General features: G+C 40.6%; 1 protein-coding gene across 1 annotated transcript in view; it reads right to left on the reverse strand.

Annotated features, from left to right (window-relative positions):
* Positions 1-16094, reverse strand: part of NDUFA12 (NADH:ubiquinone oxidoreductase subunit A12) — a 36920-nt gene extending 20826 nt beyond the window's left edge. The window contains exons 1-3 of the mRNA XM_035257317.2: positions 15992-16094; positions 15010-15092; positions 10246-10333 (exon numbers count right to left, since the gene is read on the reverse strand). Coding sequence (XP_035113208.1) covers positions 10246-10333; positions 15010-15092; positions 15992-16077 — 257 coding nt within the window. The 5' untranslated portion in view covers positions 16078-16094. The remainder of the gene's footprint in view (positions 1-10245; positions 10334-15009; positions 15093-15991) is intronic.
* Between the last annotated feature and the right edge of the window lie 10571 nt (positions 16095-26665).

Consider the following 26665-nt stretch of genomic DNA (forward strand, 5'->3'; position numbering starts at 1 on the left):
TTGCTATGCTACATAAAATACATTCTAGGCTAGCATACTTGGAAAGGATTTACCATTCTGTAGCAGTGGACCGTTACAGGCACATAAATGATGTTCGCACTGGAAACCTGCCCTGCCTGCCACTTCTCCTTCCCTTAACCTTCTTCTCAAACTACTTTAGCTGAGAAGCTTTTCACCAGCCTGTGAGTTAGTGATGGATTATACCTATTTATATTGGTATTAAGTGCTTCCTGATTATATCCCATGTTAGCAATTATATTACGCTACAGGAACAATGCATGGCATAGGCTCTTGCTTATCTTTGTTTGGCAAAACTATTCTAACTACTCAGAAAACAGTTCTTAAAATAGTTTCTCTTCCTGTCAGTAATATTAGTCTTTTCATCTAACCATCTAGGCAGCATTAAATAGAGTTGAAGGAATACTATAGTATTTATTTTATACACCTTGTCTACAAAGTTTCTGTTTGAATTATATGCACATGTGAGATTATCTGCAATAATTCACAGGTTCTGAGGGTGTTAAGTGGTCATATATTGCTTTGGACTTTGGTATTATTCAGTGTCTTTTTTTTTTTTTTTTGAGACGGAGTTTCGCTCTTGTTACCCAGGCTGGAGTGCAATGGCGCGATCTCGGCTCACCGCAACCTCCGCCCCCTGGGTTCAGGCAATTCTCCTGCCTCAGCCTCCTGAGTAGCTGGGATTACAGGCACACGCCACTGTGCCCAGCTAATTTTTTTGTAATTTTAAGTAGAGACGGGGTTTCACCATGTTGACCAGGTTGGTCTCGATCTGCCGACCTCGTGATCCACCCGCCTCGGCCTCCCAAAGTGCTGGGATTACAGGCTTGAGCCACCGCGCCCGGCCCTATTCAGTGTCTTAAGAAGGATTCAAGTACAGGTTTAACAATCTTATAATCCATTGAATGCCACTTCTCATAAACACTGGAGGTCTTACTGTGAGACTGATTGTAATGAGGCACTAAAAGTGAAAAAACTGTACATGTTGTGAAGAAAGTATTTAAATCCATCTTTTGAACAAATTTAACTGACATGAGGAAATGGTTTTTCATTTAAAAGGGTTATTTTGAAATGAAGATGAAAATGTATTCATCTTCATTGTTTTTTCAAATTTAAGGGAATAATTTAGACTGTATTATTAGACAAGAATCTATGCAAAAATGGGGAACATAACAGTATACTGAGAGTGTATATATATGATTTATACCTTCCCAAGCCTGCCAGTCTTTTAGGCTTTGAACATGGCCAGCAGCCCCCATCATTACTATCTTATAAGAAGTTTTATGTTCACAGTGAAAGGAATGTTGACTTTCAAATTATATATTTATATTAATGTCACTATAAACCAATGGGAATAGTAATTTTTAAACAAGGTTGTTAAATATTAGGACTAAACTATTAAGTTAATAAATTATATGTAGCCATGTAGCTGTTCTCTCTAGATGGTGTCTCTCAATGGCTTTCTACCACCTGACTAATTTCTTAGTGAATAATCAAACAGAGGTAATGACTGGGATTGGTGATCTAGCTAAACATTTTGAAACACATTTTGAAAAATATGGCTTAGTGTTAATAGGGAAATAAAATATGAGTTTTTTTCTAATTCATTCCATCTTCCTTGCACTGTACATTTGAAACTGATCATTTAAAAAAAATCTCCAAAAGAAAATATCAGGCTGGGTGCAGTGGCTCACACCTGTAATCCCAACACTTTGGGAGGTCAAGGCAGGAGGATTGCTTGGGTTCAGGAATTTGAGACTAGACTGGGCAACTTAGTGAGACCTCACTTCTATGAAAAATAAAAACAGGGCGGGCACGGTGGTTCACGCCTGTAATCCCGCCTTTGGGAGACCAAGGCGGGTGGATCACCTGAGATCAGGAGTTTGAGACCAGCCTGGCCAACATGGTGAAACCCCATCTCTACTAAAAATTAGCTAGGCATGGTGGCGTGCACTTGTAGTCCTAGCTACTTGGGAGGCTGAGGCGGGAGAATCGCTTGAACCTGTGAGGCAGAAGTTGCAGTGAGCTGGGATCACGACACTGCAGTCCAGCCTGGGTGACGAGCAATACTCCGTCTCAAAAAAAATAAAACATAAAAACAAATAAAAATCTTTAAAAATAATAAAAATAAATAAAAATAATTAGCTAGTTCCAGCTACTCAGGAGGCTGAGGCGGGAAGATCGCTTGAGCACAGAGTACTGAAGTTGTAATGAGCTATTAATGTGCCATTACACTCCGGCCTGGGAGACAGAACAAGACTCTGTCTTTAAAAATAAAAAATAAAAAAAAAAAACAAAAGAAGTAGAGTAGAATCGTAGTTACCAGGGGCAGGAGGAGTAAAGAGTGTAAGAAAGAGGAGATACTGATCAGAGTACAAAGTTCCAATTAGGAGGAATAAGCTTTAGTGCTCTATTGCACAGAATGGTGACTGTAATAAATAATAAAAAATAAATCCATTGTATATTTGTAAATTGCTAAAATAATTTTAAATGTTTTTACCACAAAAAATGAAGTATGTGAGGTAATGGATTTATTAATTGAATTGATTTAATCATTCCACAATGTAAACATATATCAAAACATCATATTGTATCCCATAAATATATACAATTATTATTCATCAATTAAAAATAAAATTTTGACCCAGGGAATGTAGTGAGACCCCATCACCTAAAACAAAAACCCAACAGGGTATGGCGATGCAGACCTGCAGCCCCAGCTACTCGGGAGGCTGAGGTGGGAGGATGGCTTAAGCTCAGGAGGTTGAGGCTGCAGTGAGCTGTGAAAGCACCACTGAGACCTGTATCAAATAAAATATTTTTTAGAAACTGAGAACCCCTCCCCACTAAAAACCTCCAAAGACCTCCAAATGCAGCTTGAATTGACCAGTTCCAACTGGTCAAATTGAGCCCAATTTGAACAATAAAAGAATCGTTTACAGCAATGTATTCTAACCAATTGATTAAATTAGGAGTTGATACAGATATGATGAATTAAAACTTTGATGAGTCAGGGGATACTTATATAACCTCAAAGTGTTGCCCCACAAAATGCTAATTAATTACAAAGGGAAAATCAGTAACTTTAGAATGGAGAAAACTGGCAGACGCCTTAATCAGGTGATAGAGGTTTTCATTAATAATAGGACAAACACAAATCAGCTGGTATGTAATAGAGTGCAACAAGAAAAACATGGCTTCAGTGACAGGAATGTCACAGAAGCATAGCCTGAACCTAGTCATAAGGAAACATTCAACAAACCCACTGAGGGACCTTCAACAACATAACTGTCAAGTACTTTCCAAAAGCGTCAACGTCATGAAAATCAAGGAAAAGCTGAGGAAGCAATCCAGTGTGAAGGAGACTGAAGAATTTGAAATCCATATGAAATGTGTAATTAGATCTCTCTATAAAGGGCGTTGCTGGGACAACTGATGAAACCTGAGTGGCTGAAGTTCATAACATGCTGCTCCAACATATGCAGCTCTGGCATATTGATTATGCTGAATTAAAGGCACTTGAAAACAGCAGCACAGCCAGGCGTGGTGGCTCATGCCTGTAACCCAGCTACTTGGGAGGCTGAGGTAGGAGGATCAGTAGAGCCCAAGAGGTCGAGGCTGCAGGGAGCTGAGATTGCACCACTGCACTCCAGCCTGGGCAACAAAGCAGGACCCTGTCTCAAAAAAATAATCTAACCTTTTTCTTCCTGAAAGCAGGAGAAAAACTCCCACATAAAAGATGTCCTCCCTACACCAGAAGGAAATTGTCATTCTACATCAAGGACAGGAAATTGAGGTCAAGGAAAATGCACAAACTTTGTTAAATTAACTCTTTATCTTCTTAGTCACTTCTATACCCAATTACCTACCCAAGCCCAAGTCCCTTTGCCTTCTCACATTTTCCCAACATTCTACTCTTTGTCCAACTCAGTACCTAAGTGTTCAACATTAACTGCATCTTGGGTCTTCATTCCCTTATGAGGGCTCCATGTCATATGTATGCTTTTCTCCTGTTAACATGTGTTTAATTATCAGGCCCAGCCAAAAAGCCCTAAATCATCAAGGGTGAAATTTTGCCTCCCTCACATAGTGTATCATTGTTACTTTCCTGAAATTTATGGTTATATTGTGGTTATGTAGGACAATGTTCTTGTTTGCAGGAAGTACACACTATTCAGGAGTGAGGAAGTATCAATTTGGCAACTTACTGTGAAGTTACTCAAATGTTTGTAATCATTCTGAAAGTTCGGGATTATTCCAAATGTTAAAAAACTAAATCAGATCACACCTTACCTTACCTTCCAGTGACTTCCAAATAAATTCAGACAAAAAGCTGAAGTGTGGTGTACCAGGGCTTACAAGATCTACATGATCTGGGCTCTGGCTATTTCTCCTACCTCATTTCTTAATATCTTCCCTTTAGTCATTCCATTCCAGCCAAAGTGGCCATACTGCTGTTCTTGGAACAGACTAAGCAATACATTCCAAACAGACAGGCTTTTGCACTTGTGGTTCCCTCTGCCTGGAATGCTTTCTCCTCTTCTATGTCTTTCCTCGAATGTCACTCACTCAAAGAAGCCTTCCCTAACTCCTGTATAAAACAGCCACCTGATCCTTCCATTGCTCTTGATTCCCCTGTGAGAACAGCTTCATATTATCTTCCTTGCATTTATCATTACTGTAAATATATGAAATGTTTCTCTGTCTTCCCCCATGAAAACGAGGACGCTGTTTTATTCACCTCTCTATCCCCAGGTTCTTGGCACTTGGTGGGTACTAAATAAATAGTTATTTGAATAAGGATGATAAATTGTATCTGTTATTCCTTACACGGTATATGTGATAATACCTAGCTCTGTAATTAGAGATAAATCAATCCAACACCAAATTTATTCATGATCAAAGGTAAGAATCCACAGATTTAGAATTCCACAGTGTGCCACAGTCAACAAAGGGGTTTGAGAAACTAACAGCTAAGCTTGTCCAACACCATTTCTCCTTTAAAAGATGCATCACAAGCCATTAAGCTTCCCATACAAACAAGGGTCATCAAAGATACTCAGCCCTTAGGAGGTGCCTCTCCACAAAGAAATGCAGCTTTGAATCCTCACTTGCCCTCAGGCACCCGCTGGAGTGATGTTCTACAACTCTTACTTCTTTTTCATTTGATCTCAGATCAAATAAAAGGACTTGCACCACTGAACAGAACTTTTATCTTTTCAGGTTTTTACTATTTTATAATTTTAAACATAATTCATCTCATGTAATTGAAATCACACCCCTACCCCTCATCTCCCAAAATGTGGCCCCTGAGCACAAATGTTAGATGAGCATTTTGAAGCAGACAGATGTCAATCTGAATAAGACAGCTCACATGCCTTCCACAGCCTCCCCAGACCAACTCCACCCAAGAAACAATCTCTCAATGAAGCATAAACCAGGACACCTTGGCTCTTAACGCCTGCATTCCACACTGACACTTTGGTCTCAGATAGAATGAGATCTCCTAACATATAGAATGCCCCTTCGTGAAGGCTGATGGTTCTAAACCTAAAACCACAGCTCAGTGCATGCTGGGCTTAATACGTGGTGAGGGATTGATCAAACAACCATGGCACACGTTTACCTATGTAAAAAACCTGCACACCCTGCACATGTACCCCAGAACTTAGAATAAAAGTTGAAGGAAAAAAATAGAGACATAGAATGTAAACAAACAAACAAACAAACAAAAAGCAACCCACAGCTCCTCAGACCTTAACCACGGGTTATTATTTCCCACTAAAAAGAGTACAATATCAGAGCTTATAAACTACCATGAGTACAGTTAAAAAAAAAAAAAAAAAAAGAGTACAATAACATTCCCCAAATGATGTGGCATGAGAAAGTTTCTCATCAGTGCTTCTTTCTCATGTTAAAGATCAATGAGCTTTTTTTTCTTTTTTCCAGAGACAGAGTTTCAGCCAGGCACAGTGGCTCATGCCTGTAATCCAGCACTTTGGGAGGCCAAGATGGGCGGATCACAAGGTCACGAGTTCGAGACCAGCCTGGCCAATATGGTGAAACCTCATCTCTACTAAAATGGCAAAAATTAGCTGGGCATGGGGTTAGGTGCCTGTAGTCCCAGCTACTCGGGAGGCTGAGGCAGGAGAATCGCTTGAACCTGGGAAGCAGACATTGCAGTGGGCCAAGATCGCGTCACTGGACTCCAGCCTGGGCCACAGGAGTATGACTCCGTCTCAAAAAAAAAAAAAACAAAAAAGGGAGAGACAGGGTTTCACTCTGTGGCTCAAGCTGGAGTACAGTGGTGTAGTCATACCTCAGTGCAACCTTGAACCCCTAGACTCAAGGGATCCTCCCACCTCAGCCTCCCAAGTAGCTGCAACTAAAGGCATGCGTCACCATGTCTGGCTAATTTTTAAAACTTTTTTTATTTATAAAGATGAGGCCTTGTTGGCCAGGCGCAGTGGCTCATGCCTATAATCCCAGCACTTTGGGAGGCCGAGGTGGGTGGATCACAAGGTCAAGAGATCGAGACCATCCTGGTCAACAAGGTGAAACCCCGTCTCTACTAAAAATACAAAAATTAGCTGGGCATGGTGGTGCGCGCCTGTAGTCCCAGCTACTCGGGAGGCTGAGGCAGGAGAATTGCTTGAACCCAGGAGGCAGAGGTTGCGGTGAGCTGAGATCGCACCATTGCACTCCAGTCTGGGTAACAACAGCGAAACTCTGTCTCAAAAAAAAAAAAAAGATGAGGCCTTGTTAAGTTGCCTGGGCTGGTCTCAAACTTCTGGCCTCAAGTGATCTTCATGCCTCAGCCTTCCAAACTGCTGGGATTACAGGTATGAGCCATCACACCCAGCCCCTGTGAAATTTTAAAGACATTACCCACTATCATGTTCTTTAAATTGCATCACTGACATGGTCAATGCCCATAGTTAGTCCAAGTAGAAGAACAGGGTTGAAAACTGATTGTAACTCAGTAAAAACATAGGTACAAATATGTTTTGCTTAGCTCACACAGTATTTGAAAAAAATAAAACTGTTCTGTCCAATCGAGTAGCCTATTTATCTTAAATTCAAATTTTAAAATTTCCTCAGTTGCATTATCCACATTTTAAAGTGCTCTAGAAAGGCCAGGCATGGTGGCTCATGCCTGTAATCCCAGCACTTTGGGAGGCAGAGGTGGGTGAATCATTTGAGTCCAGGAGTTCGAGACTAGCCTGGGCAACATGACAAAAGCTTATCTCTTCTAAAAATACAAAAAAATTAGCTGGGCATGGTGGCATATGTCTGTAGTCCCAGCTACTCAGGGGCTGAGGCAGGAGGATCACTTGAGCCCAGGAGGTGGAGACTGAAGTGAGCCCTGATTGTGCCACTGCACTCCAGCCTGGGCAACAGAGTGTGACCTTGTCTCAAAATAATAATAATAATAATAAAGTGTTCTGGGCCACATGTGGCAAGTGGCTACTCTATTGGACAGGGCAGATAAAGAACACGAAAGTGGAAAGTTCTGCTAGATAATGCTATATTTAAATTGTTGAATATTTTTAAAAATTAGTTGAAAAAACAAAAACTGGCCAGGTGTAGTGGCTCATGCCTATAATCCCAACACTTTGAGAGGCCGAAGTGGGTGGATCACTCGGGGCCAGGAGTTTGAGACCATCCTGGCCAACATGGTGAAACCTGTCTTTAGTAAAAGTATAAAAATTAGCCGGGCATGGTGGTGCACACCTGTAATCCCAGCTACTCAAGAGGCTGAGGCGAGAGAATCGCCTGAACCCAGGAGGTGGAGGTTGCAGTGAGCCAAGATGGCACCAGTGCATTCCAGCCTAGGAGACAGAGTGAGACTCCATCTAAAAAAAAAAAGAAAGAAAAAACAAGAACTCTCACAAGAAATACAGATGTCCACCTTTGAAAAATCATCCAGAAACCCTTCGCAGAATTCTCACCTGATGGAACTGGGGATTGCTGAATAAGGCTGCTGCCCTCTTTGACCAAGTCTGTACTTTTCAGCTCACTGTAGTCCCCACTATGTCCTATTGTTTCATAGCTCTCTTCTAAAGAGTGACTCCTCAGAACAGAGGCAGATATGCTGAGATGATCCCACTTTCTACTAAAGAGAGCCCAAAGCTAGCTCTGACAATCAAAATCAATTAAAATAAAATGTCACAGCCAATCAGATATACTTATTTCTAGTTTTTGGGTGAATTTTTCTAGAACAGTGGAAAAGATCTTCAGAGTTTAATTGTATATCAACTGTATGGCATTATTTCAGCAATCTATAAAACAGATATAGGTACTTTGCTTCGAAATACTGTATGCAAAATTTGGTAATTCAAGTGAGCATTTAGAATTTCATTTCACAATATGCATATTATGAAGCCATGCAGTTTTTGGAGACCTAAGGAATTTTAGGGCTATCATTTTACAGATGATGAAACTAAGTCCCAGAGAGGTTAAGGAACTTGCTTATAAGATTAGAGCCAAAGTTTACCTGCTAGATCAGATGAGAGCCAAAGTTCTTTTATCAGACAGGTGATACTATGGCGTATTGTTTTCCCAAGACAGCCACACACCATTATACATCCTAATATATACCGTTATCTATCGGCATGCCTCCATCAAGAGATAGGTCTATGTTTTCTCATGCAGAACTTGGGTGGAGCTTTTCTAATTGCCTCCATCAATGGAATATGAAAGTGATACAGGACAATTTGCAAGACTAAGTCCGATAAGGCAATATGGCTCTGCCTAACTCACTCTCTCAGAGCACTTGCCTGGGTCAGCCCAGGCAACATGAAGGTACTTCAACCCACAGCCACATCTATACCCCTAGCTGACAGTCAGCATTAAATGCCAGATACTAAGTGAATACGTTTTCAGATGATTCCAGTGTCCAACCTTGGAGTCTTCCAGCTGAGGCTCTAGACATCCAGGAACAGAGATTAGCCACCCCCATTTTGTCTTGTCCAAACTCCTGACCCCCCCCAAAAAATACGGAGAGAGAAATAATTGTTGTTTTAAGCCACTAAGTTTTAGGGTAACTTGTTATGCACTCAGTGTAATTAGGATATATACTTTCAGAAGAATGCCACTGACTGCCTTATTGAGAGGTATTCAATAAATATTTTTGTAATGAAATAAATATTGCCAAGTTAAATAAAATAAAATGAACCAGGCATGGTGGCTTGGGCTTATAATCCCAGGTCCTTGGGAGGCTGAGGTGAGAGGATTCCTTGAACCCAGGAGTTCCAGCCTGGGCAACATAGCGAGATCTCATCTCAATTAAAAAAAAAAAAAAAAAAAAGAGCCAGGCATGGTGGCTCATGACTGTAATCCCGGCACTTTAGGAGGCCTAGGTGGGTGGATCACTTGAGCTCAGGAGTTTGAGACCAGCCTAGGCAACATGGTAAAATCCCATCTCTATTAAAAACTACAAAAATTAGGCCAGGTGTAGTGGTTCATGCCTGTAATCCCAGCACTTTGAGAGGCCAAGGCGGGGTGGATCACCTGAGGTCAGGAGTTCAAGACCAGCCTGGCCAACATGGTGAAACCCCCTTCTCTACTAAAAATACAAAAATTAGCTGGATGTGGTGGCTCATGCCTGTAGTCCCAGCTCCTCGGGAGGCTGAGGCAGAACTGCTTGAACCTGGGAGTCAGAGGTTGCAGTGAGCTGAGATCATGCCACTGCACCCCAGCCTGGCCAACAGAGTGAGATTCTGTGTAAAAAAAAAAAAACAAGCCATGCACAGTGGCTCATACCTGTAATCCCAGCACTTTGGGAGGTCAAAGTGGGTGGATCACCTGAGATCAGGAGTTCAAGACCAGTCTGGCAAACATAGTGAAACCCCAACTCTACTAAAAATACAAAATTAGCTGGGCACAGTGGCTCGCGCCTGTAGTCCCAGCTACTCAGGAGGCTGAGGCAGGAGAATTGCCTGAACCTAGGAGGCAGCAGTTGCGGTGAGCCAAGATCATGCCACTGCACTGCAGCCTGGGTGACAGAGTGACACTCCATCTCAAAAAAAAAGCAAACAAACAACAAAAAAAATTATCTAGGTAAGACGGCACAGGGTTATAGTCCCAGCTACTAGGGAGGCTGATGTGGGAGGATCACTTGAGCCTGGGAGGTCAAAGCTGAAGTGAGTCGTGATTGTGTCACTGCATTCCATCCTGGGTGAAGACAAATAAAATAAAATCATACAAAATGTTGCCTTAGCTTACCATTCAGGAGGCACCATGCTTCCATCCACATCCCAGAATGTGTTTTTGCCGTTCATTTCAGTAGTATATATCACCCATCGGTGACGGCCTGGGTGGAAAGATGAACATTTAAGAAGAAAAACTTTTTATTTTTTAAAAATAAGTGCATAATAGCAAAGAAGACAATCTTTTTATTAAGAAAAGACTTTTTGTGATCTTATATAAGGGAGCTACTGGAGGAATAACACCCTGGCTGAATTCGTGAAGGCAAGCTCCAGGACGTGTGTGGCAAGCTTTAATCAGCAACGGGCACCAAGGACTGAGATAACTCACTGCTGTGGGTGAGGCTCAGGCCTTTTCCACAGAGGAGAATCCTTGCTTCCCTGCCAGCTCCCCACAGAGGGAGTAGCAGACAGGGTAGGGAAATGTGTTCCCAGATGTTCTAGGTATTCAGAAAAGAAGGTGCTCCTCTTGAGACTGGGGCAAAAACACATTTGTAGCAATCATACTTGAATGCCATGTCTCCATATAAATATTTTTAAAAACCACCCCAGATTCTTTTGGAAATTTGTGAATTATACACAATAAGGAAACATTAGAAATGATGGTTAGGTACATAGGACAGCTCATGTCATCAAAATAATATGGCTGCATTCCTTATTTAGGAAATTGCTGTGCACCAGTTACGGGCCTAATCACTATTTACAAAACTGTTTCTGTTGGGTCCTTAAACTGAGCAAAGCCTTGGGTTCTAATCAAGTCTTTGTCACTTACCATCAGTGGATATTAGGCAAATTTTATGAGCCTCTTTATCTATTAAAAGTAGATGACTACACCTACATCTTAGAGTTGCTATGAAAATTAAATATCACATACATTTACCTAGTTTAGCATCAGCCATGTAAGCGCATAATAAATATTAATTCCTTCTATCCCTTCCTTACTGCTCTTACCTGCCAAATAGGAAACACTGAATTAATTCATTCCTATGATGGATTTTAAACCAATAAGCAAAAGGTAATCTGCATTTCATTTACAGGGTTTTCCTAGGTAAACATATCATCAACAAATATTGATTACTGCTATTTAAACATGACCTCATCTATTTTTTAAAATACAGATTTCAATCAAGATATGCTGCTTCATTTAGATAAATCAATCTTAAGAAGAGCTAACCAAAAGTAAACTATAATCCAATGAGGCAGGGGCATGTAGAGGCAGATGGAGGAGACCTTGGGAAAGGTTTCATAGGTCAGGTCCTGACAATACAGTTAGGCTATAATGGTGGAGCTGGGCCTTAACAATCAGTCTCTCAATTTCTCTCTCTTCGTATTTCTTGAAATGTTAAATGCCTATTCTCAGACTCGGTAACTCCAATTCCAGGTATTAATTGATTAATTAATACACACACACACACACACACACATAAATATATACATTTATATATAATATACAACAAATATAAATTTGTATATTATATATATTATATATTATTATATTATATGCAACATATTATATATATTAAAAATATATATAACGTGTATATATGTGTATATATATATATATATATATATATATACTCCTAGGCTGGAGTGCAGTGGCGTGACCTAGGCTCACTGCCTGCAACCTCCACCTCCCAAGTTCAAGTGATTCTCCTGCCTCAGCCTCATGAGTAGCTGGGACCACAGGCATGTGCCACCATGCCCAGCTAATTTTTGCATTGTTAGTAGAGATGAGGCCAGGAATTTATTTAAACGCACGAATGTGGTTACAAGCAAGTTCACAGTAGCACCATTCCTAATAGCAAAAAGTCTAAAGCAACCTATGTATCTATCAACAGTAACAGGATTGAAGAAATAAATAATGGTTCTTCCATACACAGGAATGTTGTGTTGCTATTTTTTAAAATGCTGTGAATTTTTTTTTAAATAAACACAATTGGCTGGGTGTGGTGGCTCACACCTTAATCCCTACACTCTGGGAGGCTGAGGCAGGAGGATTGCTTGAGCTCGGAAGTTTGAGACCATCCTGGGTAACCTGGCGAAATGCTTGTGGATATTCAGTTTTCCCAACACTATTCTCTTCTTAATACGTATTGTATGTTTTCACTTATAAGTGGGAGCTAAGATATAAGGATGCAAAGGTATAAGAAGGACATAATGGACTTTGGGGACTCAAGGGGATAAACGACTACATACTGGATATAGTGTACACTGCTCGGGTTACAGGTATACCAAAATTTCAGAATTCACCACTACAAAACTTATCCATGTAACCAAAACTGCCTGTATCCCAAAAACTACTGAAATAAAAAAAACAAAAAATGAAAAGAAAGAATTGTCTGTCCCATGGTGTTAATACTGCTTAGGTTGAGAAACCCTACATCAGGGTAAGTTTCTCCAATTCACTTCTCATCTATCTTTCTGAGGCACATATTATTATTATTCTACTTTACAGACGAGAAAGCAAAGGCTTAGGGAAGTTAATTAAGTTAACCAGGTCACAAAGTTATAAAGTAGAGGGGCAGAATGTTGAATCTCTACCATCTGATTCTACAGGTTTATTGTGTTTCCTTCCAAAATTTAACATGCACACAAAAAGCATGTATTTTCTCCTTTTGAGGATACCAAACGTTGTTCTGCAACTAGAGTTTTTATATCACACACATCTTTGACATCTCTCTATATTAAATTTATAGGTTCATATCATTCTTAACAAAGTATTCTAAAAATGTCTAATTCATCAGTATCCAACTTACACACACTAATGTTGCTTTTAAAATTTATTAGCATGGTGGCTCACACCCATGATCCCAGCGCTTTGAGAGGCTGAGGCAGGAGGATGGCTTAAGACCAGGAATTCAAGACCAGCCTGGGGAACTAAGTGAGACTCTGTCTCTAAAAAAAAAAAAATTAAGGCCCGGTGCAGTGGCTCACGTCTGTAATCCTAACACTTTGGGAAGCCAAAGTAGGCAGACCACAAGGTCAGGAGATTGAGATCACCCTGGCTAATACGGTGAAACTCTGTCTCTACTAAAAATAGAAAAAATTAGCTGGGTGTGGTGGCACATGCCTGTAGTCACAGCTAGTTGGGAGGCTGAGGCAGGAGAATCGCTTGAACCCAGGAGGTGGAAGTTGCAGTGAGCCAAGATCATACCACTGCCCTTCAGGCTGGGTGACAGAGTGAGGCTCCGTCTCAAAAATAAAAAATTAAAAATTACCCAGGTGTGGTGGTGCATCACTGTAGTCCCAGCTACACAGGAGGCTGAGGCAAGAGGATGGGAGGAGGATGGCTGGAGCCCAGGAGGCTACAGCTGCAGGGAGCCAAGATCACACTGCTGTATGTACTGCAGCCTAGGCCACAGAGTAAGACCCTGTCTCAAAATAACAACAACAAACAAACAAAAATGCTGTGGCCTGGCACAGTGACTCACCTGCAATTCAAGCACTTTGGGAGGCTGAGGTGGAAGGATCACCTGAGCCCAGGAGTTCAAGACCAGCCTAAGAAACATAGCAAGACTCCAACTCTCCAAAAACAATTTATTTTAAACAATTAGCCAGGCATGATGACACATGCCTGTAATCCCAGCTACTTGGTTAACTGAGGTAGGAGGATAGCTTGAGCCCAGGAAGTCAAGGCTGTAATGAGCCATGATTGAGCCAGTGCACTCTAGCCTGGGTAACAGAGGGAGACTCTGTCTCAAAAATAAATAAATAAATTTTAAAAATATAATAAAACAATGCTGTGATGGGTGCTTGTTTTGCAAGAATATTTGTAGAATTAATTCTTTTTTTTTGAGACGGAGTTTCACTGTTGTTACCCAGACTGGAGTGCAATGGCACGATCTCGGCTCACCGCAACCTCTGCCTTCTGGGTTCAAGCAATTCTCCTGCCTCAGCCTCCCGAGTAGCTGGGACTACAGGCGCGCACCACCATGCCCAGCTAATTTTTGTATTTTTAGTAGAGACGGGGTTTCACCATGTTGACCAGGATAGTCTCAATCTCTTGACCTTGTGATCCACCTGCCTCGGCCTCCCAAAGTGCTGGGATTATAGGCGTGAGCCACCGCGCCCTGCCAGAATTAATTCTTAAAAGTGGAAGTGCTGACACAAAGGATATGTACAATGTAAATTTTGACAAATATCACCAAATTATCCCTCCCAAAAGGCTGCATTAACCTATATATTCCTGTGCCTTTGCCCATATTGGGGTTTATCAGATTGAAAAATACTTCAAGGCTGGGTGCGGTGGCTCACGCCTGTAGTCCCAGCACTTTGCGAGGCTGAGGCAGGCAGATCATGGGGTCAGGAGGTTGAGACCAGCCTGGCTAATATGGTGAAACCCCATCTCTACTAAAAACACAAAAATTAGCTGGGTGTAGTGGTGCTAGTCTCAGCTACTTGGGAGGCTGAGGCAGGAGAATCGCTGAAATCTGGGAGGGAGAGGTTTCAGTGAGCCAAGATCATGCCACTGCACTCCAGCCCGGGCAACAAAGCAAGACTCCGTTTCAAAAAAAAAGAAAAGAAAAATGCTTCAAAATTTGATAGGTGAAAAAAATGTAACACTTTTTTTAAAGTTGCATTTCTGTTATTACAAGTGAGAATAAGCATTTTCCATACCTTCACTGGCTATTTATTTTTCTTTCTGTAAACTACCTTTTTTCATTTTCTATTGAGGTTTTTCATCATTTTCCAAGTGCTTTGTAAAAGCTCCTTGCATAACATGAAAAATAGACTCAAATCAAATCCCAATCCAATTATTCATACTAAAAAATACTGCACTCACCAAAAAATTGCTTGTTGTCTTCATAGTATTTGTTTCCATATTTGTCTTCCCCCACTAATGTACCAATTTTCACATCATTTACTCTGTGAATACCCAAAAGAAAACAGACATTTTAGAATGATCCTTTGCTCAAAACACAAACAGAAAAAAAGTAAGAATAACAACTTTCAGACACAAGGGCTGCTCCATCAACTAGCAAGATGAGTAAGTGCTGGGGATAGTCACACTGATTGCATACTTCCAGCCTTCACCTCCAGGCTCCTGCCACCCAATGTTGAAGAATCAGCTTTCAGGTTAAAAGCTCTAGAATCCTTGTTCATGTTGTCCCCCAGAATCATGCATAGAATGGGAAAAGATGAACTGACAACTGATGTGCCCAAATTACACTAAAAATATAAATGTAGTCTCTTCAGATTACAGGACTACTTGTATCTACTATCCCTCAGCCAGGAGGCACTGGAGTTAGCAAAACCTTCAGGAAATCAAAAAACCAAGGTATTTCATCTTCTTAAAATGATACGAAGGTCTCCAGGCTCTTTCATTCCGCTCTGGGTATCCATTTAGGTTTCCACGAAACTATGTTATTGCTCGTGGGATCAATGAATGTCAGATGAGCAGGGACCATTATTACCACCTTCAACGCCGTACAGAAAGGGAACTGTACGCCAATGCAGGGAAACACTTTACCAAGGTCACCGAGTTAATGTCTCTTAATGCTCATTACTCTCCAGGGCGTGGGAAAGGAGTGCAACCCAGATGCCCTTGCCTCCGTGTCACAGCTCTGACTCTACCGATAGCTTCGGTCTCGTCTCGGGGAGATACTGGACAGAGACCAGCCTGGGGGTGGTAAGGCAGAGATTGGGGCGGTTGTCCTTGACAAAAGCTGTGTATTCTTCAAGGTGACCCGAGTTTGTATCCCCTTTCAAGAAATCAAACAGGCAAAGTCCAGCCTCAGAGGCCGAGTATGATTCCGGCCGCCTACCTGAATAACATCCGTAGATAGCCTCGGAGACCGCCATGGCCGGTAACCTGCTGTAGCCCGCGCTTCAGAACCTCCACTAACTCCATGTTGCCCCACAGGCCCCGCCTCCCGGGTGCGCCAAGCAAAACCCACCGGATGGAAGCAGCCGAAGCCCACGCCCAGAAGGTTCCCACGCGTGTGCCCGATTTGGTGGTTCTGCGCGTGCGCAGAGACAGACCGCAGGCGGAATTGGTTTTCCCTGGAAGCAAAGGTACCTTAGGCATTAGAGTTTTCAGAGGTTGAATCTAGAAGACGGGCATATGCTGGAAAGCTCGGCCAAACAAGGCTTCCCCAGATGGGGATTCCTCCTTTGGGAACTTCAGTTTCCTCAAATAAAAATAATTGGCTCTGGTGGGCATGCTGGCTCACGCCTGTAATCCTAGCACTTTGGGAGGAAGGGGCGGGAGGATCGCTTTTGCCCAGGGGTTTGAGACCAGCCTCGCCAACAGAGTGAGAACTCTGTCTATACAAAAAAGTTAAAAATTACCTGGATGTGGTGGCGCGTACCCATAGTCCCAGCTACCCAGGAGGCTGAGGCTGAGGTGGGAGCATCGCTTGAGCCCAAGGAGTTCAGGGCCAGTCTGGAAAACATAGGAGACACCGTCTCTACCACTACTACTACTATTTGTGTATCTTCTTTGGAGAAAAGTTTATTCAAGTCCTTTGTCCACTTGTGAATCGGGTTTTTTGTTGTTGTAGGCCTTCTTTATGTATCGTGGATATTTTCTCCCATTCCCTAGGTTATCTTTTCATTCTGTTGATTGTGTCCTTTGCTGTCAGAAGTTTGTAAGTTTGATGTAGCCCCAGTTGTCTATTTTTGCTTTGTCTGTGCTTTTGGTATCATATGTGAGAAATCACTGCTAAATCCAATATCATGAAGCTTCCTTCCTGTTTTCTTCTAGGAGTTTTATAGTTTCAGGTCTTACATTTAGGTCTTTGGTCCATTTTGAGTTAATTTTAGTATATGGTGTAGGGTAAAGGTTGAACTTCATTCTTTTGCTTGCGGATATTCAGTTTTCCCAACACTATTTTCTCCTCACTATGTAGCCTTGGTACCCTTCTCGAAGATCACTTAACCAGATACTTGAGAGTTTATTTCTAGGTTCTCTATTCTGTTCAATTGGTCTATTTGTTCTTATGCCAGTACCACTCTGTTTTGATTACTGCATCTTTGGACAATGTTTTAAAGTCAGGAAGTGGAAGGCTTTATCTTTCTTAAGATTGTTTTGTCTATTCAGGGTCTTTTGAGATTCCATATGAATTTTAGGACTTTTAAAAATCTGCAGAGAAAAATGGAACTGGGATTTTGATAGGTATTGCAATGAATCTGTAACTTACTTCGGGTAGTATGGCATTTTAATTTTAACAATATTAAGTCTTCCCATCCACAAACACAAGTGTCTTTCCATTTATTTGTGTCTAATTTCTTTCAGCAATGTTTTGTGGTTTTCAATATATGTCTTTTACTTGTTATTCCTAAATACTTTATTCTTTTTTATGCTATTTTAAATGTGATTGTTTTCTTTGTTTCCTTTATGAGTTGTTCATTGTTAGTGTATAGAAGCCAACTGATTTGTGTGTTGCTTTTGTACCTTGCGACTTTGCTGAATTCATTTATTAGTTCTAACCATTTTTTGGTGGAATCTAGGGTTTTCCACATATAAGACCATGTCATTTGTTAACAGAGATAATTTTGCTTCCTTTTTTGGGGGGCAAGGTTTCACTCTGTCATCCAAGCTGCAATGAAGTGGAGCAATCATGGCTCACTGAGCCTGGATATTGGGCTCAAGTGATCCTCCTGCATTAGCCTCCTGCACAGCTGGGACTATAAGCATGAAACATCATGCCTGGCTAATTTTTAAAAAGTTTTTTGTAGAGACAGGGTCTTGCTGTGTTGCTCAGACTAATCTTGAACTTCTGGCCTCAAGCAAGCAATCTTCCCATCTCAGCCTCCCAAAGTGTTAGGATTACAGGCATGAGCCACCATGCCTGGCCCTCCTTTTCCAATGTTGAGCTTATATTTATTTTTTGCCTAATTGCTCTGGCAAAAGCTTTTAGCAATATGTTGAATAGAAGTAGCAAGAGTATACATACTTGCAGTTTTTCACTATTGAATATGATGTTAGCTGTGGGCTTTTTAAACATGGCCTTTATTAGGTTGAGATAATTTCATTCCTAGTTTGTTGAGTGTTTTTGCCAAGTGCCTTTTCTTTCGTTTTTTTTTGAGATGGAGTCTCACTTTGTCACTCAGGCTGAGTACAGTGGTGCAATCTTAGCTCACTGCTACCTCTGCCCCTCCAGGTTTAAGTGATTCTCCTGCCTCAGCCTCCTGAGTAGCTGGGATTACAAGCACCTGACACCACGCCCAGCTGATTTTTGTATTTTTAGTCAAGATGGGGTTTCACCATCTTGGCCAGGCTGGTCTTGAACTCCTGACCTCGTGATCTACTGCCTCGGCCTCCCAAAGTGCTGGTATTACAGGCATGAGCCACCATGCCTGGCCAATTAAGTGATATTGTTAAATGAAGTTTTTAGTAGCTCTATTAACTAGCCTAAGAAGTGTGAGTTCATTTGAAAAACAGAGCTAGACTCGGATGTTTAAAAAAAAAAAACAACACAACTCTTTTTCTGATCTCTCTTCTTTTTTGAGATGAAGTCTCTATCTGTTGCCCAGGCTGGAGTGCAATGGCGCGATCTTGGCTCACTGCAACCTCTGCCTCCTAGGTTCAAGCGATTCTCCTGCCTCGGCCTCCCAAGTAGCTGGGATTATAGGCGTGTGCCGCCATGCCCTGCTAATTTTTGTATTTTTAGTAGAGATGGGGTTTCACCATGTTGGTCAGGCTGGTCTCAAACTCCTGAACTTGTGGTCCGCCTGTCTTGGCCTTGCAAAGTGCTGGGATTACAAAGTGCCGAGCCACCACACCTGGCCAATCTCTCTTCTTTTTCACAGTATTCTGTTCTGACTTTTTTTTGGTCATTAACTTGATATCAACATTGTTATTATAGAGGAAACTAAAGTTAAAGAGACATGCAGAATTTATTTGGATAATATTGACATGTTCATGTGAACAAACATTGCCAGAAGACTTAATTCTTCATTCAGTGATTTTAGCTTGTTTAGCTCAACAAGCTAACAAGCTTGTTGTTCCATTTTCCCTCTTAAATTTAGTACATTGAACATATGTACCTCACTGAAGAAATCATATAGTTCCATTTTCTGAACTGATTTCCACTCCCAGCAACAACTACTTCCAACCCTTTTAGCTTATTTTGTTATTCACTACCATAGTTGTAAATTATGTGCTTATAATATTTCTAGATGTTTCCAACTTTAGGCATTATTTGTTGTCTTTTCAACATAGATGAGGACTTTTAGGGCTTTTTCCCACTCCCCTCCTCATACCTAGCACCACCCACTTCCTGTCCCAGTTTTCATATATAGTCTACTAAATTTTCTGTTACATACTCATGTAAGGACAATTTTGTGTTTACAACTGCTCAAGGGCTTACTCCCCTTCCTTGGATACAGGGAATGGGAGGAGACCTGGAGGTCTAACAGCATCTCATTTTTTCCACATACAGATTTATTTTCCTATCAAATGTTGTAAAATATGCAAAAGTGCCTATTTGATCTTAAGAATCTACAATCAGCTTAATTAGTAGAATAGGATCAGAGATTGAAGTTTTCAAAAATGGCTGAAAAAACAGCTTTGGTCCCCTTAACTCTTCCAGAATCTTGCATCTTTCTTTTCAAGGGGCATAGTTTATCTCCCTTTGAATGTGGGTGGGTCTTTGCATCAATAATAAAATGACAGGAAGCAGTGCTGCTTGGTTTCTGAGGATAGGTTAAAAAAGACCATCTGGCTTCTCCCTGGCACTTCCTCTTTCAACACTTCCTCTAGCAGCCACATGGAAATTACCCTTCATTTCCCATAAAATGTAGTCCAGTTTGTAGTTGAGTAGTATTCTTAGCCATCTCCGGCCCATACAAGTTTAAAGGTCCAGGATGATACCCCTTCCCCCCTTTTAAAAAATTTTATAGACAGGGTCTCACTGTGTCACCCAGGCTGGACTGCGGTGGCACTGTCATAGCTCACTGCAGTCACCAACTCCTGGGCTCAAGCCATCCTCCCACCTCAACCCCCAGAATAGCTAGGGCAGCAGTGCACCACCAAGCCCTGCTTAAGACATTACAATCCTTTCAACTTCTTATGGTTTCTTATGTATCAATTTGTAAATAATTCCATAGGATGAAAGCCACTCCGGACCTCCCAGGTCCCAATCTTGTGAGGTAAGGCTTCTCTACCTTGGGTTTCCAAGTGAGGCTGCTGAAATACAATATTCTTTCCCCCAAGTGAGGGAAACATTTTTGGTATTTCTGGTTCCACATGCTCTTCCAGAAGCTTGCCACTTTATCATCAGGAAGTAGTCCATTTCCCCTCCATTTCAATCAGCACAGACCTTTGTGACTTCTTCCATGAGCAGAATGCAGCAGAAGACACTGAATGACATTTTTTCCTTTTTTTTGAGACAGAGCCTTGCTTTGTCACCCAGGCTGGAGGGCAGTGGTGCGATCTTGGCTTACTGCAACCTCCGGTTCCCAGGCTCAGGAGATTCTCCCACCTCAGCCTCATGAGTAGCTGGGACCACAGGGGCATGCCACCATATTTTTTTATTTTTTGTAGAGACGGGGTTTTGCCATGTTGCCCATTCTGTTCTTGAACTCCTGAGCTCAGGCAATCTGCCCACCTTGGCCAAAGTGATGGGATTACAGGTGTGAGCCCCCATGTGTAGCCTGACACATGAATTCTAATGCCAGGCAGCAAATGGCAACAGCTCCCACGTGGCTTTCTCAATCCTTGTCCTTGGAACACCTAGCCTCTAGGTTGTGAGGAAGGGAAACAGGAGTAGGTATGTGTTCTGGCTTTAGCTCCACCTGAAGTCCCAGCAGTCACTATCAACTTCTGGACATGTGAGTGATTACATAGATCCCAACCCCACTATTTGAGCTGACCTTGCTGTGACTGAAAGGAGAGAGACAAGCCGTCTCTCCTAAGCTTTGTCCCATGTTGTAGATTCATGAACGCAATACATGTTGTTTTAAACCATTACGTTTTTGGGGTGGCTTGTTTAAAAGCAAATAATTAGAACTCTATCAACATTTTTCAAGCCCCTTGTATTCTGTTTTCACCCTCTTCCTACCCCTTCAGAAGTAACTAGTATTCTAATTTAGTATTAATATTTCCTTAGCTTGCACAAAATAAGCTTTCCCCACATAAATACATCTCAACAGTCTATTTGCCTGTTTTCAACAAATCAGTTAAGTTATGATTTTGTATACTTTTAGGCTTTTTTCATACAACATTGTATTTTGGGGATTCACCCATTTGTAGTTGATTCCTTTTGTAGTGTTGCATAACATTCCATTGGGTGATTATTAACTTATCCATTATTAACTTATCCACAATTAACTTACCCATTCTCCTGTCAATGGATATTTGAAGAGCTTTCTTTTTTTTGCTCTTACAATGCTGACATGAATATTTTTGTATACCCCTGGTAAATGTGTGTTTTTCTAGGATAAATGATTTCATGCATTTCATGCAATTTTACTATCTAATGCAAAATCTTTCCCAAATTTATTGTACCAACTGACGCTCCCACCATCCACACATATTTTTACTCCATATACTCTACACATGGTTTCACCAGACTAAAATTTTTATCATTCTGGTGAGTGTGTATTTGCTTCTAAATAGACTTTCAACAAATACTTCATCTTCCCTTCCAGAGATGTCATAGTACAAGAGCATTTTGGAGGATCTGTCATACAAATCAGATTGCTTCACAACCTTCCACACTGCAGAATAAAAAATCCTTCTGAGGACTTCTAGGATGAACACTCCTCATCTATTTTTAGCTTTCAACAATTTGTGGTTATCATTTGTTTTTGTCCCATCCATTTTTAGTCTTTGTAAGATGCATTAAAAAACAAAAACCATAAATCAAACCAGATGTGGCAGTTCACATCTATAGTCCCAGCTCATCAGGAGGCTGAGGTGGGAGGATTGCTTGAGCCCAGGAGTCCCATCCTGAGCAACACAGTGAGACTTGGTGTCTAAAAAAAATAAAAACCCACAAACCTTTAGCTGTTTTAATGCAGTTTCAGAAGGAACTGAGGGTTAAATGTATGTGTGCATTCAAGGCATCTTTCAACATGCATTTTTTAATTTCAGTGAGTTTTTCTAAATGATTTTTGGCTTTTCAAATTTACTTGGTTATTTTTGCTGCTCCTGCTTCTTGTTTACTTTTAGATTCCATTTTTTTCTCCTTAAAGCATATCGTATAGTTACATTCTGCATATGACAATTTTAATATCTAATATTGTCTTTGAGGGTCTTTATGTACTGCTTATTTCTGACTCATTCAGATTTCTGGCTTATTTCCTTGTGTATTTGATAATTTTGTGTACTCATATTTGGTTGAGCTTAATCTGTGAGAATATCAAGATTTTATTTCATTTTTTTTTTTTTTTGAGATGGAGTTTTGCTCTTGTTGCCCAGGCTGGAGTACAATGGCGTGATCTCGGCTCACTGCAACCTCCGCCTCCCAGGTTCAACTAATTCTCATGCCTCAGCCTCCTGAGTAGCTGGGATTACAGGGATGTACCACCACACTTGGCTAATTTTGTATTTTTAGTGGAGATGGGTTTCTTTATGTTGGTCAGACTGGTCTCGAACTCCCAACCTCAGGTGATCCACCCGCCTTGGCCACCCAAAGTGCTGGGATTACAGGCATGAGCCACCGCGCTCGGCCATATGAAGATTTTTAAATTAGGGGTTGGTAAACTACACTCCAAGGGCCAAATCCAGTTCACTGCCTGTTTTTGTATGTTTTATTGGACCAAAGGTATGCCCACTCATTTATGTTGTCTATAGCTACTTCAGCGCTTTTTGAGTAAACAGATGTTGCATGGCTTACAAAGACAAAAATATTTCCTTTCTCACTTCTGTTCTCAATTATGAGTATTTTCTTCAGAGAAGATTTACACTTGCTTCTGCCAAGACCCAGGGCATACTACTGACCTGAAACAACCTCAGCCTTCTTTAGGACGTCGTCTCAAATTTGAACCTAGCTAATAGATCAAAGGCCTTCAGAGCCTCTATGCCTCTGCTAAAAGTAGCAGTCCAGTCTTCTTTGACTCTATTGTTGTGATTTCAGGATAGTATAGCTCTTTTAAAATTTATAATGATGGATCATTTCCACCCACAGAAGGTTTCCTTTTGTGGAATTTTTCTTACATTATTTAATAATTTCATTCTTAAGTCTCTTCTATTTTCCCTTTCTTAAACTATTACTATTGAATATGTTAGACCTCGGCTGGGCACGGTGGCTCACGCCTGTAATCCCCATTTTGGGAAGCCGAGGTAGGTAGATCATTTGAGGTCAGGAGTTTGAGAACAGCCTGGCCAACATGGCAAAATCCTGTCTCTACTAAAAATAAAATTAGCCGGGTGTGGTGGTGTACACCTGTAATCCCAGCTACTGGGGGAGTTGGAATTGGGGAGTTGGAAGTTGCAGTGAGCCGAGATTGCCCTACTGCACTCCAGCCTGGGCGACAGTGAGACTCCACCTAAAAAAAAAAAAAAAAAGTTAGACCTTATTTGATTCTCTAATTTATCAATTCTATTCTATTTTCTATTCCTTTGTCTTTGGGTTGTACTTTCAGGGTGAATTCTTCAACTTTATCTCCCAATCCTTCTAATGAATTACCTTGACTCTCATTTTTAATTTCTAGGAGCAATTCCTTGCTCTAAATTTTTTTTTGCTAACATTGTTCTTTTTTTATGGATACATCTGGTTTCTTTCAAAATATTAGTTATATTTGGGGAATATTTTTCTGATCTTTGCATTTTGTATCTACTCCCTACTCATGTCTGGTCTTTCATGTATAGAGATTTTCCTCAAATATCAGGCTATCCTGGGCTCTAAGTTCATATTTAATAATAGGGTATTAAAACAGCTAAATGGAAACCCAATATGTACCCACGACTTGGTAAATGGAGGGCTTCATTGAAGAGTGATAAGGTGGTAAACAGGCTTTATTATTGTTTTTATCATTAAGGGACAACCAAAATGCAGATCTTTTTTTCTGAGGCCATTTTACTTCTCCAAAGAAAAAAAATCTGGCAGACAAACTAGACATGATTGCCAGTATCCTGGGAAAAGGTAGGGAGCCCACATACAAATGCAGATTTTCACTTCCTCCATATTTTCAACCCTGTATCTTATTCATACCTTCTTTTATCCCTGGTATCCTCTAAGTCCATGTTCTTCCAGTGCAGTTTCTCAAAAGAATTAATCTCTGGTCTCCTCCTGCTTGAAAAGGGAGGGCAGAAAGTGGCCACCTGATTTTTTTTGTTTTTTGAGACAGGGTCTGACTCTGTCACCCAGGATGGAGTGCAGTGGCATGATCTTGGCTCACTGCAACCTCAGTCTCTTGAGGAGGTTCAAGCCGTCCTCCCACCTCAGCCTCCCAAGTAGTTGGGACTTCAGGTTCACACTACCACGCCTGGCTTTTTTTTTTCTTGGTAGAGATGAAGTTTCACTACATTGCTCAGGCTGGTCTCAAACTCCTGGACTCAAGCGATCTGCCTCACTCGACCTACCAAAGTGCCAGGACTACCGGCATAAGCCACCATGCCTGGCCTCCATCTGACTTAAGTAGGGTTGGGGAAAGATAGTTTAATTATTCTGTATCCACACTTTCAACCAATCTTTTTTTTTTTTTAACATCCCAAGCACCATCTCTGCATCTGAGCACTGGTTCCTTCAAGGTTCTGAGCACCTACCTCGTGTGGTATCCTGGCTTCTTTCTCATTGCATTGCCTTTTGCAGTCACTCAGTTAAAGCTTCTTTGGTTCTGGTTCTACTAAGTCAGTCATTCTTTCTCGATCTGCATTTTGTTTCCCAAAATTTTACTTTATCCTTTGATTTCTTCTCTCCTGTTCCATTTGTCATAGTGTAGTTACACTTTATGGACAATTTACTGAGATTTCAGGAAAGAAAACAAAAGCTAATTGCAGTATTTAGCTGGGAGGCTTCAAATTGAATTTGTAAATAATCCTAAAATATAGGACATAGAAATGTTTTCCATGTTTTTATCTTTCTGTACTTTAATTAAAATCACCCCACCTAAAAGCCAAAAACCTATTTTATCATTAGTGATTCTTATTAGAACTTTCTTAATATAGCAGATCTATACTTGCCTATAGATAAAAACACAATAGAGCAAACGAAGGATAAGCAATCATTGAATAGGAAAATGAATATATTTACAAATATATTGGTAAGATACAGAAATTTGTAAAGCAAATCACATTTTAATATAGTTTTAAAAATTCTTCCAGATATAACAACAAATTTAATCAGAAAAAAATACCTGAAACATCTTAATTAACCATTAGTACATTATTTTAAAAGGTTATTTCCCTGATTCCTTGGCTTACTATGTTGTATTTATAAAGGTATAAACTACTGATTTTTCCATTTGAGTATTTTATACTAAATGTAGTTTCTTTAGTGATAATTATAAATAAAATTGTTGACTAAGATCATGTGTTAAATAGGGGAAAAATTTCCCTCAGTAAACTGGTAAAGACTGTAAGTTGATATTTTCAAACTTTTGATTAATATAAAGTAGTAAGCAATAAAATCCGCAGCCCCACAAAAACCTCAGCTTTTCTATTGCAAAAATCTTTATAAAAAGTGTACTGAGTGCAATGTATTATCCAAGTTTGTTTTAAAAATCAAAAAAACATACCAAAATAATTCATCAAGAAATCAGAGCAAAGAAATAGTTAACAGTATCAGGTTTGCTAAAAAAAAAAATAAATTACTGGCCGGGCATGGTGGCTCATGCCTGTAATCCCAGCACTTTGAGACGCCAAGGTGGGCAGATCACCTGAGTTTGGGAGTTTGAGACCAGCCTGACCAACATGGAGAAACCCATCTCTACTAAAAATACAGAATTAGCCAGGCGTGTGGCACATGCCTGTAATCTCAGCTACTTGGGAGGCTGAGGCAGGAGAATTGCTTGAATCCAGGAGGCAAAGGTTGCTGTAAGCCAAGAAGGCACCATTGCACTCCAACCCGGGCAAGAAAAGCAAAACTCCATCTCAAAAAATAAAAAAAATTACTGTCAAAGACATTTGAGGAGTCTAAAATGCATTTGTTGTAGCAGAAGGCTTCAGGCTGATTCTTAAACTGTTGTTAAAGCAACCTTTCCATGCTTTACAGTGAAAAAAATCAGCACAGATTTATTTTTAAAAATTATCAGTACCTTCAAAATAAGGTTTAAACTTGTCTTGAAAATATGGATTGGCTATGAAAAACCCATTATTTGACAAATTGGGTGAATTTTTTTTAGTGACCTAAAAGAAACTGGCTAAAACCCATGTATGACAGGGTTGGGAAGCTCTAATTCAGGTCAGAAAAGTGTGAGAGAGAGATCAGATCCTTTTTATGGAATGAAAGAACAACAATTTTAATATCTTTTTTGAAATAGTTAAACATTTTGGGCTCACTTAGTCTCTGTTACTTTCTTTCTTTTTATAGAGACAGGGTCTCAATATA

This window comes from Callithrix jacchus, chromosome 9 (assembly GCF_049354715.1).
Source record: "Callithrix jacchus isolate 240 chromosome 9, calJac240_pri, whole genome shotgun sequence".
In the NCBI taxonomy this organism is placed as follows: Eukaryota; Metazoa; Chordata; class Mammalia; order Primates; family Cebidae; genus Callithrix; species Callithrix jacchus.